Here is a 17118-nt window from a genome sequence, read left to right on the forward strand (position 1 = left end):
CAGTTTTATCTACCAGTAGTTGAAGCCCTTCAAGGGTATGTGACATGAGAAGCAAGTGATCGGCAAACGCCATTGCTGACATGGAAGTATCTAGTAGTGGACTATCTACACGTAATTCGTTAAGACAGTATATTAACCCATTAAGAGGGCACAAATGTGTCATAGTTACTTCCGCCGTTTATACGCGCTTCTTTGGATTTCATCATAGAGCACTAGGTAGAAATCACATCTCGTCAACCCCGTCAACGGCCCTCGCAATGCTTTGTTTTAATTAGACAGTCGGATTCCCCCGGTCCATGGCAGTTCTGAGTTGGCTGTTTTCTGCCGGCTGGAGCAAAAACCTCAGGCGCGAAGCCCACGGAAAACCACGGAAACAGCAGTGGCTTTCCACGGGAAGGTCCCGACGATGGTCCGGGCTCGGCCCCCACCGCTTTCTACGGTGGCGAGCTCCGCCGAATACCAGTACAGTGCCGTTGCTGCTTCTGGATCCCAGCCCGACCGGCTGAGCCCTCAGAGCTAATCCTTTTCCCAAGGTTACAAATCCGTTTTGCCGACTTCCCTTAGCTACATTGGTCTATCGATTAGAGGCTGTTCACCTTGGAGACTTGCTGGCAATGTGGGTGACGTTCGGCACGAAAATCACACTCCTTCACTCGGATATTCAAAGGCCGACAGGAGCGCACCGGACAGCGCAACAGCCGCACTTCTCCACGGAGCCACCGTCCCCATATCGTGGTTTGTGGGCTAGTGCCCTCAGCTGCTTCGCAGCGCCTGTTGGTGCGGTAGTATCCATCCATTCTAGGGACAACCATGTGGGAGTACACGAGTTGTGCAATAAATTTGCTTCTTTTTTAAATGTTTTCCATTTCACTTCCTCGGTACTTGGAAGAATACGAAAAAATATTTGAATCGATTCGCACTCAGGCTGTAATATTCGAATTATTTTCGCACCGAAAATTTTGCTTTTCGCATAGCACTACCGCTTACCCGGGCACTACGTACCCTATGCTGCATAACAAAAATTTTCTGGGCATTTACGTGCCAGACCCACGACAGGATCATGAGGCACGCCGTAGTGGGGCGCCTCAGAATTATTTTGACCATCAAGGGTTCTTTAGCGTGCACCCAAAGCACGGTACGTGGGCGTTTGTGCACTTCGCTTCCCATCGAAATGCGGACACCGCTGCGGGGATTTGATCCCGCGCCTTCGGGATTAGTAGGAAAACGCCAAATCCACTACGCCACCAGGTCGGCTGATATGGTCCATAACCAGTGACCAAAGTTGGTGTAAAAGAGGTTCACTAATGAGCAGAACATACACGCTGACCGAGAATGGCGCGAAAGAAGTTCATTGAGGAGTGGCACATATCATCGCATAACCAGTTACCCAAGTTGGTCTAAAGGATTGTTTCGAACCCCATTCCCACAGTACAGCAGCCTGATCGTCTACCCATTAGACCACGGGCTACACTGTGAACCAAGTCGGCATGAAATAGGTTAGATTCGGATAAACCCACAAACCAGTATCGAGGCAAACATACCACAAACCGAGTGAAGTTCAGAAGGAATAGCCACTTCAAGAATTAGAAGCTACATAGCGGACGTCCGCGGCCATCGGGAGAGATGCCTTCGCGTTTGCCTGCGCGCGCGTGATAACGTGCTTGTTATGTCAGTTAGTAAGCGAATGTTCACAGCAGTTTATGCGACTAATAAAACGACTAACTTTCGTATAGAGTAGTGTGTGTGAAATAGTTTTATAGGGAACTGGCAGAGCCAAAGGTGATGGAAATATTACGACGCAACACGTCACGTCTTGGATGCGCTTACCTTGCTGGCCCGACTCGTACCGTGGGCCACCGTGCTGCCTCCCATGCTTGAGCCGGTGATGACGCATGAAAGGCCAGCATCGCCTTTGCCCGGTAGATGCGAGCACGACCCGAACACGCCGATATCTCGTGCCGTTCGTCCTCGGCACCAATGAAAAAGAAAAGACATCGCACGCGTATGTGAGAACCACGGCGAAAGGTTATAACGACGCGAAACCTTTAACTATGTTGTACACCTTCAGACAGCAATCTTAGTACAAGGCGAGAAACGCTTTCAGCCATATACTCGGTATACTGCCACAGTACCAGCGTGATTCCCTGCGAAAGTCATCGCCCTAGATGCTGCTCCCGGACCACTGGCCGTGCGCGCATCAATAGCTTTTTTTTTTTATTCACGTAACCTAAAGGCCCTTTTATAGGCATTACATAGGGGACTGAAAAAAAGCAATGACTGAACGTTATAAATAGCACCGCAAGTGATGCAGAACAAAAGACTGAAACATAAAAGTTAAGATCGTCAAATTCCTATTACGTATCAGTATGCGTCCTGCGCCCCAGTTTATTAACAAAAGCATCGTAATTGTTATTCGCCATACTGATGATGTCGTTCTTCAAAGATACTTACGCACATAAGCACGTAGTTGCAACAGCGAAGAGTACAGGTGGGTCCACTGTTGGAGAGAAGACGAGAGCGCGTGGCTCATGCTCCACGCAGCATCAGGCACAGGAAGCGGCGAAAACCCAGCGCATACGCGAAACGTCACATGCCGCGCGTCGTCTGTTTCCGCACCACCCCTTCGCTTCGCCAACGCGCAGCATTCGCTCTCACCTCTCGAGCCGCGGTTGCGATGAACCTGATTTGAAGGATAAAAAGAAAGCGCTTGACTTGACAGCCAGCTTTTCTGTAAGAAGCTTCGCGTTCGGACGTTATCGCGCGACAGACCGAAACACGCATTCATTTCGTGGATGTACCGTGGCATATGACTCAACGAAACGACTTGCACTAGTTTCTTTGCCGCACCGTTGTGCACGGCATGTTTCAGTGGTGTTTCGCTACGTCGTGCTGTCTGTCGATTCAATTGCTCAAAGATGGGAAGCGCCGTGTACACCTAGCATTCTTTAATCAAACTTGATACCTTCGAAGGCCTTAGGCCTTCGAAGATATAGCTTTACCGAAACGCATGAAGTATTGTGGGGTAGACACTAACGTACAGAAGCAAACTGAGAATTCGTGCTGGCCGACGGTGTTGGGAACGTTTCCGTCCGCGGAATGTTCACTCGAGACGCAGCATAGCGGCGTCATCCGACTTCTCCGAAAATACCGTATATAACATAGCTCTGCTGCTGCTTATTCGCATTCTACACCGCTGCAGTAGAAGTGAGTATTTGTGTGCTTTTTATGTCTCACGCGTCGCAGTACACGAAACGTTTATCCGTCAAGTGTTGGACTGGGTGGCCTCGACGTTATTGCAGTAGGGTGACTGCGTGCGAGGAAAGCGAAGGGGTGGCTCGGTAGCAGACGACGCGCGGCGCGCACCGGCCCTGCGTCGTTTTGCGCATGGTTTTCGCCGCTTCCTGTAGCAGGCGCTGCGCGGAACATGAGCCAAGCGCTCGCGTATTCCCTCCGACAGTAGACAGAGCTGTACAGTCGCCATCTTTTTGAACGTGAACAAGGAAGCAAGTGGCTTTCTGCATTACGGACGCAGTTATCCGGTGTCTCAACATCCGTGCCCTTACGCGGCATCTTCCCTTCAAGCGCATCAAGTCAACGGAGCGCTCGTTTGTCGTCTGCTAGCCGTTATTTTCCTCGGCGGTGACCGCATTATGACTAAACAAATTGGAATGCTTCCAGGTAAGACTGTATTCCTACTCCTTAGCTTTACCCTATTTACTAAGCTCCCTGTCTTTCCATCTATTCATGCTTCCTCCTTAATTACCAGGAAATCGTTACCCAGTTACTTTTTTTTGTTTTCTCCAGGGTTCTTTTAGTCACACAATGCAGAAAAGGAGCAAAGAAACGCAAACATCCAAACTTTTATTTTGTGCACTTTTCAAGAAATGTTGGAACACTGAAGCGACAGATAGAAATTGCAATTATTCGCTGCTTGATTTTCTTTAGTATTTTGTCATATCTCCTTTCTCAGCAACAACTGCTGCCATTCCAGACAGTATTGAAGAATACAGGGCAGGCACAAGGCTACTTGCTCTAAAATGCTCCCACTCTTGGCAAACAGCTACCAACAACTCGTCCACAAGTCGCTGAATAAATCGGGTGTTGCACCATGGCTGCTCTCACGCGCCCCAAGATATTTTCGTAGATGTTGTCAGCGTCATTGACCGGCCAGGAGAGCGCCCTCGATGGGGAGTGGAGGCCCGAGACCGTGCCTGGAACACCACGCAGGTGCGTCGACTCGCGGCGACTACCTGCACATTGGCTGGCTCGTAACTGCATGCATGGAAATCATATTATATTTAGTCGTTCGCAGAAAATAAAGACCGGTTGGAAAAAGTACTCTTACCGTGTCCCTCTTGCTCGCCGCACTCGTACGCGTTGGTTTCGACGTGTTGAAAAAGTAGACTCATCCGAAAAGATTACTTGACCCCGGTCATCGGAAGTCCACGAGCCGTTCGCTTCGGCAAACTGCACTCGAGACGCCTTGTTCCAAGCATATGAAGACAGGATTTGACGCAGCCACAGAACTTCGTTGTCCAACACTCCAGAGACGTCTACGTATAGTAACAGCCGAAGCGTCCACATCCAGCAGCTCCAAAACTTCTCTCGCGGACTGAGATAGTTTCTCCGTGATGGCAACTACCACAAGCGCGTCCTCTTCATCCGTCGTTGTACTTGGTCGACGTCTATGTGGGGCGTCAGAAATGCGGCCTTCCTGGCTGAATGCTTGTATAATCCTATTGACAGTCTTTAGCGGCCTGTGCACCTGGGCGCAGATGGAACGCTGAGAGTATCTATCTGAGTGAAAGTCTGACAATGTCCCCGATATCTCCGAAACACGCGCCACGCTGAGGTGCAACAGCTGCTCTGATCAATGGACGGATACACATACCTTCCTCGAAGACAGGAGGTTACTTTTACAATACGCCCAGAAATATAATACCCATGCGTGGCAACAGCCTAGTTGAAGGACGCAGAATGATCTTGGGATCGTCGGCGAAGAATAACATTTTCATGTTTATTCATACATCCTGTGGAATGTAATTGCAAGTTAAACATTCTTATCGCTCCTTAAGCGTACGTCGCACAGCAATGACGCACAGCGCATACGCAGTGCTTCTCGGTGCTAAACTGCGTTGGCAGTACGGAAAGCCACGTGCTCCCTTGTTCACGCTCAAAAAGATCGCGACCTGGCATGGTCGTCTGTGACCGTCTAGGAGGAGCCGCTGGACCGCGCTTTCTTTCAAGATTACAACTGCCTCGAATATGTTCCGAAAACAAATGTCACCTACTTCTAGATCTACACACACAAGCGATCAGTTCCCTCGACCAGCATCACGGATCGCCTTCGATCACCCTCGTGACATCGCTCCGCAGATGGGTCACACTGTGCATCCGCCTGATTTGGTGTTTGCGTTTAGAAATAGCTACGGAAGGGCGTACAGCACGAGTGTAAAAATTGCACGAAATTAAAGTTGTGCACAAACACTGAATTTACTCAATGCATAAGGTCGCATTAAACTGCACGCGTCACCATTAGTTGTATAGGATTTCAATATAAAGTTTCGCTTCAAGTAGATTCCAATGTGTGCCTTGGATCTGCGTAAAATTGATCTTTCCGCACAATTATTGGCTCGCGGCGTATCCCTGATTCGGCAAGTTTTCCACCGATGGTGCCGCAATAGAAACCAGCAAAAACATTGTAAAACGCAAAGTCGGCAAGAATCCTTAAATACACTTTTAGCAAGTTTTGAATGGAGTTTCGGAATATATAACGAAGAGGTTATGTTTTCATCCCGCCGACATCCAATTCGGCGACAAGCTGCACTGTTGTGACAGCTGTCGTGCATTTGTCGAACTGTTGACACGCGTACATTTCGAGAGCAGGAAAAAGAACGCGTTTTACAGCGAAGAGGTACATATCGCATAGCTACTACACAATAAGTTCATTTAGCGTAATTACTACACTTCTAATTAACGGAAGAATTGCGCTCACCTTGTTCTTGGGAAGCGTAGCTTGGCCGGGCTGTTCGTCCCCCCGTTCTTCGAACCAAGAGCGACGGGGAAGTCCTGCGTGCGCAAACAGCCAGCATTCTTTCAGTCAAATTTTGGCGCATTCGAAAAGGTTGCGGCCTCACGGCACAAGCCAAAATAATTCACGAAAACACGTGAATGCTCTTGCGCTCAGTCACATGCACCGACTAAGGCAAAATGGCCACCAACGTTAAAACAGGCCGCGTTATCAGTGCCGACTACCTCGCCTTCTACTGCAGCAAAAGCAACGTTGAATTGCGAGGATATGGCCGAAGTCATACAGTGTGATAGGAAATAATTTTTTTTCAACCCAGCGACATGAAGTACAGTGGCGTGCTGCGCTGGACAAGCAATTGTATTGTATTTAACGGTTGATACGCCTACTTCGCGAGCAGGCAAAAGAAAGCGTTTTGCAGAAACAAAAATGAGGGCAGGGCATTTAGCTTAGCAGCTACCCGAAATGTTGCTGGTGCTGAATTATTTCAGAACTGATTCAAGAATTAGTCTCACCTGTCGTCTGCGGGGAAACGTAGCTTGACCCGGCTATACGTTCCAGCGTTGTTCTAACCACGAGCCACGGGAATATCCTACAAAAATGAGCAGCCAGCATTCTTTCGGTGACTCCGTGGTCCTTTCGAAAAAGCGACGTTAATTGCAGCTTGACGCCAGAAGCCAAAGATATTCACGAAATTATGTGAGCACTCTTGAACGCAACCACACGCACCGACGTATGGCAAAATGGCAACATGGGTCAAAGAAAGGCCCGACATCGGTGCAGGCTACATCGCTTACTATCGCGACGAAGTTGGCAACGTTCAAATGCGCAGAACGGGTCGAAATCAAATGACGTGAAATAAACGGTAACAAAGACGCTGATTAGGATGATGTTAGCCGACCAACTTGCCGTTCTGATGCAGAAATTCCGATATAAAGAAAGAGAGAGAGAGAGAGGGGGGAAACAAACTGTTGCCGCCTGCGATTCTTTAGCTTGCGCTGACTTCGGGAGCACCAGCAGGAGAAACGTAGGCCTTATCTGACTTTCTTTTTTTTTTGCAGTACGTACAATCGTCATCTTTGGGAAAGGGAACACACGATTGCGTCGCAAACAGCCTCTGGGATCACATGCTATGCCGGGCCACGACGAGGTGCGAAGTTCAAAACTCGATGAAGACGCCGTTCCGTATTTAGGTTGCACCCTCGTAAGTTGGCGATAATTGATGGCTCGTTGTGCTTTTATTTCGGCAGTTCCTGTGTAATTCTTTATGACCATGCTTATACTAAGGTGTTATATTTTGCAATGGTATATTTATCAGTTGAACCTCAGCCGAACATCACTATGCATTTCTTTGTTTCTTTGCTGTTGATACTGCGAGATGTTAAGGTGTCTGTTTGAGCGTGTTGGTAGTGCAACCTTTTGCGCACAAGACGAGGACGAAGAAGAGGCTGAGGCACACGAGCGTAGACTTACAACATCGTTTTATATTGAAGCAAATGACCACATATGTAGCAGAATCTGTGACACATCACGTGTGCGCCACCCGCAGAAAATACCCATCTCTACGCAAGAAGGAGAGCTCCTTGCTGGGAAGTGCGATGAACGGTTTTGACTCACAGGTGTCACCACACCTGTCAATCAATTCCGCTTCGATGATTTCCCGGGTTAATTGATTACGATTTTTGCTGACAATTGAGCATGCATTATATACTGGTTTACACGTGACCGTATTTGTGGCGTCTGCCCTGATCACGCGTACAATTTCTACAGCCAGCATTCTATCATTCAATGCTATCACAGTGTAGCGATGCTCCTGTGGCCTGTCATTAAGGCATCGTCCGCTCTGACCAACATAGTTACACCCACAGTTCAAAGGCACATTATAAAGTATTCCTTCTGCACAGTCAACGAACTTTGACTGATGTCTCTTTTTGCAAGCAAGCTTTTTGGGGGTACACGCACTGGTCAATCTGCGCAAAGATCGCAGTTTATCGGGAGCGGGAAAACCACTTCTACATTAGCCCACTGGCCAATCCTTTTCGATCAATGCGATATGCCGTGGATATACGGAATAACCGCGACTTTTGTAAAGCGTGGAAGGCTGAGAGGCATTAATTATCTGTGGTGACATGCGCTTCAACAGGGCTTCAGCAACGCTAACGAGGACAAGTGTGGGTTATCCCGTGTTCATGAGGCCAAGTGCCTGATCAGAGAAGCTGTCAGGCATGAGCTCTGGGCAAGACTTGCCTGTCCAGTTCTTTAAGCAAGTCTTGCCCAGAGCTCACGGTCCCGCTCATCCACCTATCTTTGCCAATATCCACTCTTGAGGTCAAAGGGGGAGAAAATTTTGCACATTGGAGCCGACCTAACCCTTCATCGATACGCGGAAGGGGGTATTCGCCCCGTTTAGTTACGCTGTTCAGTTCATGGTAGTCAACACGGAATCGAAGTGTGTTATATTTTTCTTAACGAGCACTACGGCAGCTGCCCACGGACTGTTGGAAGGCTGAATAACGTCACCTGAAAGCATCTCCTCTACTTGCTTTTTGATCATCTCCCTTTCTTTTGGTGAAACTCGATAGGGGGGCTGGTATACCGGTCTCGTGGCGTCCTCTGTTATAATTCTGAGCTTTGCAACAGACGTAAGCCTTATCTTCGAGGAAGTGGAGAAGCGGTCAGAAAAATCCTTTATCAGGGCATATATCCGTTTCTTTTGTGCTTCCGGGAGTCTGGTTGACGGTAACTGATCTTTGTTCAAAACAACGCCTAAGTTTCCATTCGCTATGCCTTCGCGGTCGCAGAATGTTTCATTCTCCACATGAACCATTACACTGCAGCGTGGTGGCCCAGTTACATCATCCTCAACAACGCACCATGCAGCAAGACGTCGCTGCTCCGATTCCTGCACAGATGTAGCTTGTCCTGTCGAGAATGACGCACTGGATGTACGTTGAACACGTTGAAAGGGGCAGCACAAGACGACGAAGACAGAAGGCAGGAACACACGGGACAGCGCTGAACTCACAACTTTTTCTCGAAAGCATACACAAACTTATGTACTGCAACCCGCAGCCACATGCTCTCCCATCGATGGCATCATTCTCAGTGCGCAAGCAAAAACGCAAAATCTTGTAATCTAATGCTACACTATGAGGCGGTTTTAAAAATTCAAATTCACCTAAGTAGTTTAATTATGGTGCGATTAGCTTTTAGAAAATCCTAGTGTAAGTTCCCTTGAACATTATGACCGTACAATAAAGTCAGAAACGGAAATGAAGCCTCTTATTTTAAGTCTCTCGGTGCCTCTGCCAACGGGCATACTAAGATGACCACCCCCATGCGTATCTGCGGGCCAGTCCACTGCATCACAACCTTTTTTTCAATTTCTTCTCCATTTCTCCAGGCATTCTACTCGCATCCATGTATTGTCAACGGCAAATCTGACGCAATCTTTTCGTTACTGCACTTATTTACTAGAATTACCTCATCATCGCATTGAAATTGTGTTGGAGGATCTTCGTAACTGTGGTTATCAGCGGCCTCACCTTTACAGGTCGCTTGCTTTAGTTTTCCTGGTGCGGGCTTGGTGAACGACGCCTAGGCAATCTCGGAGACGCGCGTGGGCTAGGGGATCGGTAGCGCATGGGCGACGGTGACCGTGGTTGACGTTGGCGTGGAGTAATGCATTGAGCCTTGGCGCGTGAACAAATATTCTTCAATCTCGGCTGGTCGTTCACCGTTTCGGGGCATGGTGCACTTAAGAGAAAACCTCTTAACCTAGCTTGACAGTACGGGCAGAACCCATACAGGTGACCCGCTTCTCCGCAGTGAAAACACAGAGGCCTGCGCTCGTGGTGACGCCAGACGTCACTTTTCCGGGGCATTCGCTCCACAAAACGAGTTGCACTGCGCGCTGTAGGCGGATAGGCAGCCATTGGTTCCAGCAGACGAGGTGCGCTGCGTGCTGTCGGCGGGTAGGGAACGGCCGCCTCAACTGCTGCACTACTTTGTACCCCGGTTTGCCCGAGCACGTCGGCGTACACTAGGATGCGCTGCATCGACTGTTGCTCACGCTCTGGATCCCGTATGACCCGCCTAAATTCGTTCCGGACAACGTCGATGATAGTGCAGTTGGAGTCTGAGGTGTCTGCAACTTGCTAAGCTCTTTCCTGATCACTGACCGGATAGGATCCCGCAGGGATCAAGGTCGTTCGGCACGCCTCCAGCACGCCTCCTCTTTTTTTTTTTCCCTTGTTGTGTTCTGTTTAGTTCTCCTGGTAACAAAACATGATGGTGGCACCCGCCACAGATGCAACAATATCAATACGTCCTACCCCTTAACAGCTATCGTTACAGAAAATAAAAAGAAAGCTTTTAGAAATAGGATAGGCGGAGGGAGCTGATAGACATATTTTTATAGTTTATAGAAGGAAATCGGCCTATAGGTCAATTTCCTTCTATTTATATCTTTCTTCTACAGGATTTTATTATCTGTTTGCTATAATTTACGAAACGCTAATTCACCGTCTTTTTCCCGTTCGTCTTAACCATCATACTTAAGGCTATCTCCCCATTGTGGGTATGCGCCAAAAACAAGGCTTAGCAAGTCTCCGGGCAAGGTAAAGAGTGGAAGAAATCACAGCGCCTGTTTCACACAGATGGCGCTCTGTCAACGAGAGCAGCTGGCGTTTGCGTCACGAACATGACCTTTGCTACGGTGTTGACATGGATTGTGATCCTTACGGCAACACAGCGTTTCCTGTTCAAGTTTAGTCCCGGATGCAGACCATATTTCTGCTGGCACAGTACTTTTTTGTTCTTTCACGAGCAGCATTTCCGAGAGCGTCCTTGGGTATTTATCCTCGTTCTCACACTCGTCCTCCATAGAGCCTCGGTGCCAGACAAAGAGCTTTAGATAGCAGCACTACTCGATTTCAAGCAGTGACATCATCAAAGAAGGGCGGCAGATCAATACATTCCAATAAGAGCGGTGGCAGACGTCTCAAATTGCATTATTGTTACAAAGCACCGTAAATTGGTGATGTACTGTCGATGACAGAGAGAATGATCGTGATAATGAATGCACAAGCGTAGATGCACCTTCTATAGACACGACGTGTATTCATCTTCTAGTACCTTTTCTCCCTTCCCCAATGAAAGATGACCAACCGGGCTCAGCCTGCCAACTCAGCAAGCTTTCATGCATTTCCCTTATCGTTTATCTTCCCTTCATTTGCAACAGGCGGAGCCATGACACCCCGTATTACCCCGCGTTGTACGTCATTGGTCTCGTATATGTCGCCAGCGATGCGTCCGACTAGCTTCCACGTGATCTGCTTGACGTCTGGGCGCCCAAGCTTTGCATGGCCGACGTCGCGCACCTCCTCGAGCTCTACTATGGCGGCAGCCTTCAGCGTTTTGGCAAGTAGATCGCGTATCTTGACGGCACCGGCAGGACTAGAAGCTGAAGCTTCCACAAGGTAGGCGGTATATCCTCGGGAAGTTGCAAGCTGGGAAACCTTAAAGAAAGTTTCCGTTTTCTAAGAAGCTAAAGCTCGACTGGAAGAGTTGGTACGTATTTTGTTTTTAAATCCGCCTCTCATTCCTTAAGTTTTCTGCTAGCAGTGATTCTAAGATTTATCTCCCTACGAACCATGAACGAGTGGATAGTGAACTTTTGAAACTAATTTATAATGTTTACCAGTGGATTGTTCAGCCTGTTCAACGAGCAGCCTCAAAGCACAGTTGGAGATGTATGACCATGCTCGCCGAGATGCATCCGGAGGCGTTTCTTCGTCCCAGTCAAAAAAACTTCTTGTTCAGAGTCTTTGAGAGGGTATGCCCTTGAATGTTACAATGAATTCTTGGTTCGTGCAACTAATCCAACCGAGTTCACTTCGTAGAGCCGCAATTTTTTTCTTTGTGAAAGTATTTATTAACCACTTTGTGGAAGGTTCAAACGCCCCACCATGAAAATTCGGAAATCTGGATATGTCTTTCTAGCAATCCCAGTTTGGTTGTCATTGTAACTGATACTATATAGCTACTTATAAATATATCTGTTCACTATTTTCTACCCAGTTTCTCGCTCATATTTCACTAAACGGATGTTTAGCCAATGCTCACATACATTTAGCGGATTCTAGCGGATGTTCAGCATTGGTAAGCGAAAATTTTTGCAAGGAAAATTGGTAATGCTGGGCAGAATCGTCCCCCATGAAAACCTTTGCTACCCGCCGCGGTAGCTTGGTGGCTATGGCATTGCTCTTCAGTGCTCGAGGGTTCGATCCCAGAAGCGGCTGCCGCACTTCAATGTGGTGAAATGCACAAAAAAAAACGCTCATGTACTTAGATTTTGTTACACGTTAAATAATCCCAGGTGGCCAAAATTATCCCGGAGTCCCCCAAGTATGGCGTGCCCAACAATCAGAACTTCATCAAGACTTCTTTTTTGGGCGAGTTGGTGTACGTGTCTCCTTTCTTGTGGTCGTCTGTTCGCGCTATCACCCATATGTTTCAACAATCAGATCCTGGTTTCGGCACATGAAAATCCAAAAGTTTTTTTTTCGAACCTGAACAACTAGTGGAGGCGTACACAAGCCGTAAAGGGGGCCATTAGTTTCCAAGCGGTCTCCTTCCCAGGTGCGCTGATGGAACCGATGGTGAAGACGACAATACCAGCGCAGGTACGCCGCAAATTAAGAAAGAACATGCGAGATAGAACACAAAAGTGTGTTAGAGCGAGAATCATAAGAGGATCGAAGGGGCTCGGTGTTTTGCTACTCACAACTATTTGATGTAACGAACAATGAGGCCAGATAAAGCGTAAGGGAATGTTATTGTTACGCCTAACTGTAATGTAACAGCAAAGGTTAAGTCACTTTAACATATTCGAAAGAGAAGAGGCGAAAGCCCGCGCGCTTACGAGACATTCATTAAATTACTTGAAATTCTCGACCGAAGGCGTTGTTACTTCCCATTACTTGTGTTCTCCCACCAAATTAACTTAGCCTTAACACCAAAGCTCGTAGATTTGACCCCTAGCAATGGTCGTCGGTTCCACCATCAATGGTGGCAGCACCAATTTTGGTGCCATTGAACTTCAGTCCCACCAAAGGTCGAAGGTTCGACTCCCATTAATTTTGGTGCCGATCAATTTTGGTGCCATAACACCAGACGGTTAATTTTTTGATGACGCCTGACATCGAATTTTTCGACCAATGAGACACATAGTGCTTTCGCCTTAACAAGATAAAGGGAAGAGAAAGTGTACGATTAGCTAACTCGCCGTAGGTAGGAGTTGATCCCGCGTCTTTCCCAATACGCATGCGGCACTTTATCGATGGGGATAACGCGGCGACCATCATCTCGTTCGCTTTCTTTGTTTTTTTTTTTATGCGTGCACAGAGTTGGTCCCCGGGGAGTGTTACCCGCTGCCTCTCACGGCCCAGGCGGCACTTCCGCGAGCGTATTTATCCCGAGAGTGCAGCTGTCTAAAGACTTCACCGACGACCCTTCGGTCACTTTCAGAAACATAAAAGTCTTCCTCACACAATCGCAACTTAGCCTAGAGATGTCTGCAGCCTTTTCGACTTCACGTGACAATTTATGCTTCTTACTCACGACAGCGCATGCAATGGAAATACGTTCGCAAGATTTGCCCAAGTGCTCACCAATGTGCATCGATGCTGCTTAGTACCGTAGTTATGTGTGCATCTGTTTACGGTTTTGTATGCCTAGCTCACTCAACACAGGTCCGAGGGGGCGAGCGTTCCACCAGTCACGCCTCTTTCAAGCAACACTACAAGTGGTGATGTGAACATATTCATGGCTTTCACCAGTCACGTAAGTAAAACTGTATGCCTCGTACCGCTGTACTAAACTGTGTCGCGTACGCAGCAAGCAAAATCGCCAGTTGCGGAATCGGCTCATTCCTGGCTCGAACTGCCGCTCAAGACATTACTGGTGTTTGATAGCAGCTGCCATAGTTGCCCTGTATACAGTAGGCTGTTGAATTCGGAGACCCTTCATAGGAAAACAGTTGAGTGCAGGTATGTTGATTTGACCATTTTCGCCCGCAGATTCGTCAAGTCGGCGCCGCGCTTGGATATGCTAAATGTTAAATGCAGTAGGTTCCCGTTAAAACTCAGTCGAAGTAGCCGTCGATAGCTGCTCACTGTACGGAAAGTTCATCTTAACAGAAAAGATATAAATAACAGAGCTCATTGTTCCTGGCAAACCCTACAAATAAACGAATGAAACTGCACCAAAAGAAAGAAAAGCACGTGTGAAAAAGTAAGTCACTCGTTAACATTTCGCGATGCTATACGTTGCTTTAATAACGCTTAGGCCATGCAGCAACTGTTACTTGCCGGCATTTGGCAAACCTGTGCTCTTCACAGAAGCTGAAATTTTACTGAGCTTGCAAAAAGTGTCCTCATTCTCCTCATGTTGCTAAACAAATGTACCAAAGGATCCAGGCCGTTATCAGCTACATAATACAAGAGCACGACTGGGTGGTGTCCTCACCACAATTGTTTGACTGCAGGTGGACATCGAGGGTCTTTTTAATCACCCTTTTCGGTGTCAGCCCTGCGCGTTGCACCTGCTCGTCGACATTTGCGCAGCTGTTTGCGTCTACAGAATCACCATTTGCTGCCTAGGTAGCTAGCATCACTTACTCCAAGAGTGCCGATAAGGGCCTCTTGCTAGACTGGATAGCAGGTGTCAGGGACGACTGCGGAAGTTCAATTTATCCGAATTAGCGCTTCGTTTTAATCAGATTTCTTTCGCGTTGGGCCTACTTGAAACCAACCAAACGTGCCGTGTTCCTCATACCTGAAAGTTTGCTTTAAACTGGATCGTCGCAGTAGCAGTTTGCTGTAAAATAAAATGGTAAGGGTTGGCAAGTGGGCGGGAGTAGAAATCGCCGAGTACGTCTCAAAAATAATAAAGGCGTTGCCACATCGTGCGTACGCGCTCGAGATCTTCGTGCCGTCGGGCCACATCTAAGTTTCATTTATGCATGCATGCTTGAACTACATCTAGCGCCACTCCATTTTAATATAATAATTATCGTAAAGCATAGGTCGTAACACCTGCACACTCGATTGCGTGATGGTTGATCGTGGCTACACCCACCCTCCATCTGCTTTCATCGCGTATTGTGCAAATGGGAGAAACGCCTTTAACAGCACACCGAATGAATGAATGAATGAATGCAACGGAATATTTCAATTTATGAATGAATGAATGCAACGAAATATTTCAATTTATTATCGAGACTCTAGAGAAGCCACGACTTGCTGGATTTCGTAGTTCGCATTCGTGTGCTTGTGCCCTGAGCTCCCCACTGGCAACCCTGAGGCTTTTCTTTTCCCAAGTAGGTATAGGTCCTTCCTCGAGCGAGCTTTCGCAGCCTTATTTGAGTTTTCAAATTCAATAGCCTATTTACCCGAATATAAGTCTCGTTTCGCTTCAACTACTTCTACCTCTCGACGGCCTTTACGCTCTACTCTCTCCCCCTTTTCTCTCACTTCTTGCATTCCCAATATCCTCTGCGCGTGCGGTACTGTTGAGGTGACTTCCTAGTGAGAGGCAGTTACAGCTCTGCACTTATATCTTGATTTTTTTTTCATTTCAAACTCACATACTATTACTAGACGCTGGTCGGCGACTACTTCACGAAGGACACAAAGCCGCAGCGCCCGCAGAGATCCAGACCCACATCAAGGGCTGAGGCCGAGGTCCTGTACCGAGACACCATGGCCGAGGAACATCGGGAAATCTGTGTACAGCGCTGAGAGAGGAAAAAGAAGGCAGACAGCGTACAAGGCGCCAGTCGCCTCACTGGCACGTAGTGCCACAATCTTGATTTTAAAAAAAAACACAGAGAAAACGCTCACTCCAATTGTACTGCTATAGAATGTCCTTCAAGCACTGTCATTTCATTTAGGAGAACAAGGGAAACACGGAGTCAAATTGTGCTAATAGAGTGTTCTTCCAGCCCATTGATTCTATTTAATTTGAAGAAGAATGATGATTATTACAGCAGAGAAACTGAAAGGCCAGCTTCTTATATATATATATATATATATATATATATATATACAAAATCTTGGAAAGCTAATGAATTTCACTATTTTCTCGTATCTCGGCCTTTTATTTCTTTTTTTTGTTTTTCTGGCCCAGAGACTTACGAAAGTTGTCAGTACAAGTATCTGGCTTTGTCAGGAATAAATGTCATCCAGTTGCTTATTGGTAAACAAGTATTCCCAAGCAGGCACTCTCAAACCCATAAAGAAACGTTGAGCTACTGATGGATCTCCAAAGGAGCATTTCCACCAGGGTTTACTGTTTGAATATTTCCTTGCTTAGGAACCTCCACTTACTTTAAGACTAAACATTACGGTATTTCACACAGAATAAACATTAGTGCGAAAATGCTCACTTTGCCACTTTCCAGCACGCGCACAAAATTGCAAGAGAAAAGGGGAAGTCAGTATAGGGAGTCACTATAGCACTACTATCTGAATAGCAGTTAAATAGAGTGGTCGAGTGGCCGCCAGCGTCCTCAGTAATTACTTTGAAGTAATTTCAAGGTTCCACTTATGTTCGCCCTACAGCACATGGACCTTGCATGCCCATTGGCCATGTGGGGCCTCATCGTGGCGCCGGCCTGTGTTTTCATTTTTTTTATAAGCGACGGCAAAACAGACCGACTGGCCACACTAGACAAGTGTTATTCAGAGTGTACAATAAAATCGTCACGAGAACTTATGAACACACGTCCTTATTATAAAGGAAACGAAAGCCGCCATTTCAAGGCCAGACTAAAAACAAGGTAAGTACAAGATCACCCCAAAATAGCGACGGACACCCGAGCAAGCGCCACGCATACTGCAACCTCCGTAGAACGGTAAGACAAATTAGACGAGCCTCCATGGAGAAAGGTAAGAAAAAAAGCTACAGCGTCTCTATACGGCAAGCATTCATCACATTTTGCGACTAGGACCAAGTACTCGAGAGATCATGCACGAGATGCTCAAGGAGGCCAGGCCGAATGCTCCAGATGATTTTAACTCTTGGAC

General features: G+C 47.3%; 1 protein-coding gene and 1 long non-coding RNA gene across 2 annotated transcripts; one reads left to right on the plus strand and one right to left on the minus strand.

Moving 5' to 3' along the window:
• The first annotated feature begins 3467 nt into the window (after nt 1-3467).
• On the plus strand, nt 3468-16779 carry LOC129386991 (uncharacterized). The gene is made up of 4 exons (XM_055075613.1): nt 3468-3678; nt 7090-7232; nt 13769-13873; nt 15691-16779. The coding sequence occupies exons 1-4, from the start codon at nt 3651-3653 to the stop codon at nt 15829-15831; spliced, it is 417 nt and encodes a 138-aa protein (XP_054931588.1). The 5' UTR covers nt 3468-3650; the 3' UTR covers nt 15832-16779.
• LOC129386992 (uncharacterized) lies at nt 3843-6969 on the minus strand. The gene is made up of 3 exons (XR_011891248.1): nt 6544-6969; nt 5996-6069; nt 3843-4250 (listed from the first exon to the last, which is right to left on the minus strand). It is a non-coding gene; the product is annotated as an uncharacterized lncRNA (long non-coding RNA).
• Nucleotides 16780-17118: the final 339 nt, after the last annotated feature.

The sequence above is a fragment of the Dermacentor andersoni genome, chromosome 11 (genome assembly GCF_023375885.2).
Source record: "Dermacentor andersoni chromosome 11, qqDerAnde1_hic_scaffold, whole genome shotgun sequence".
Lineage (NCBI taxonomy): Eukaryota > Metazoa > Arthropoda > Arachnida > Ixodida > Ixodidae > Dermacentor > Dermacentor andersoni.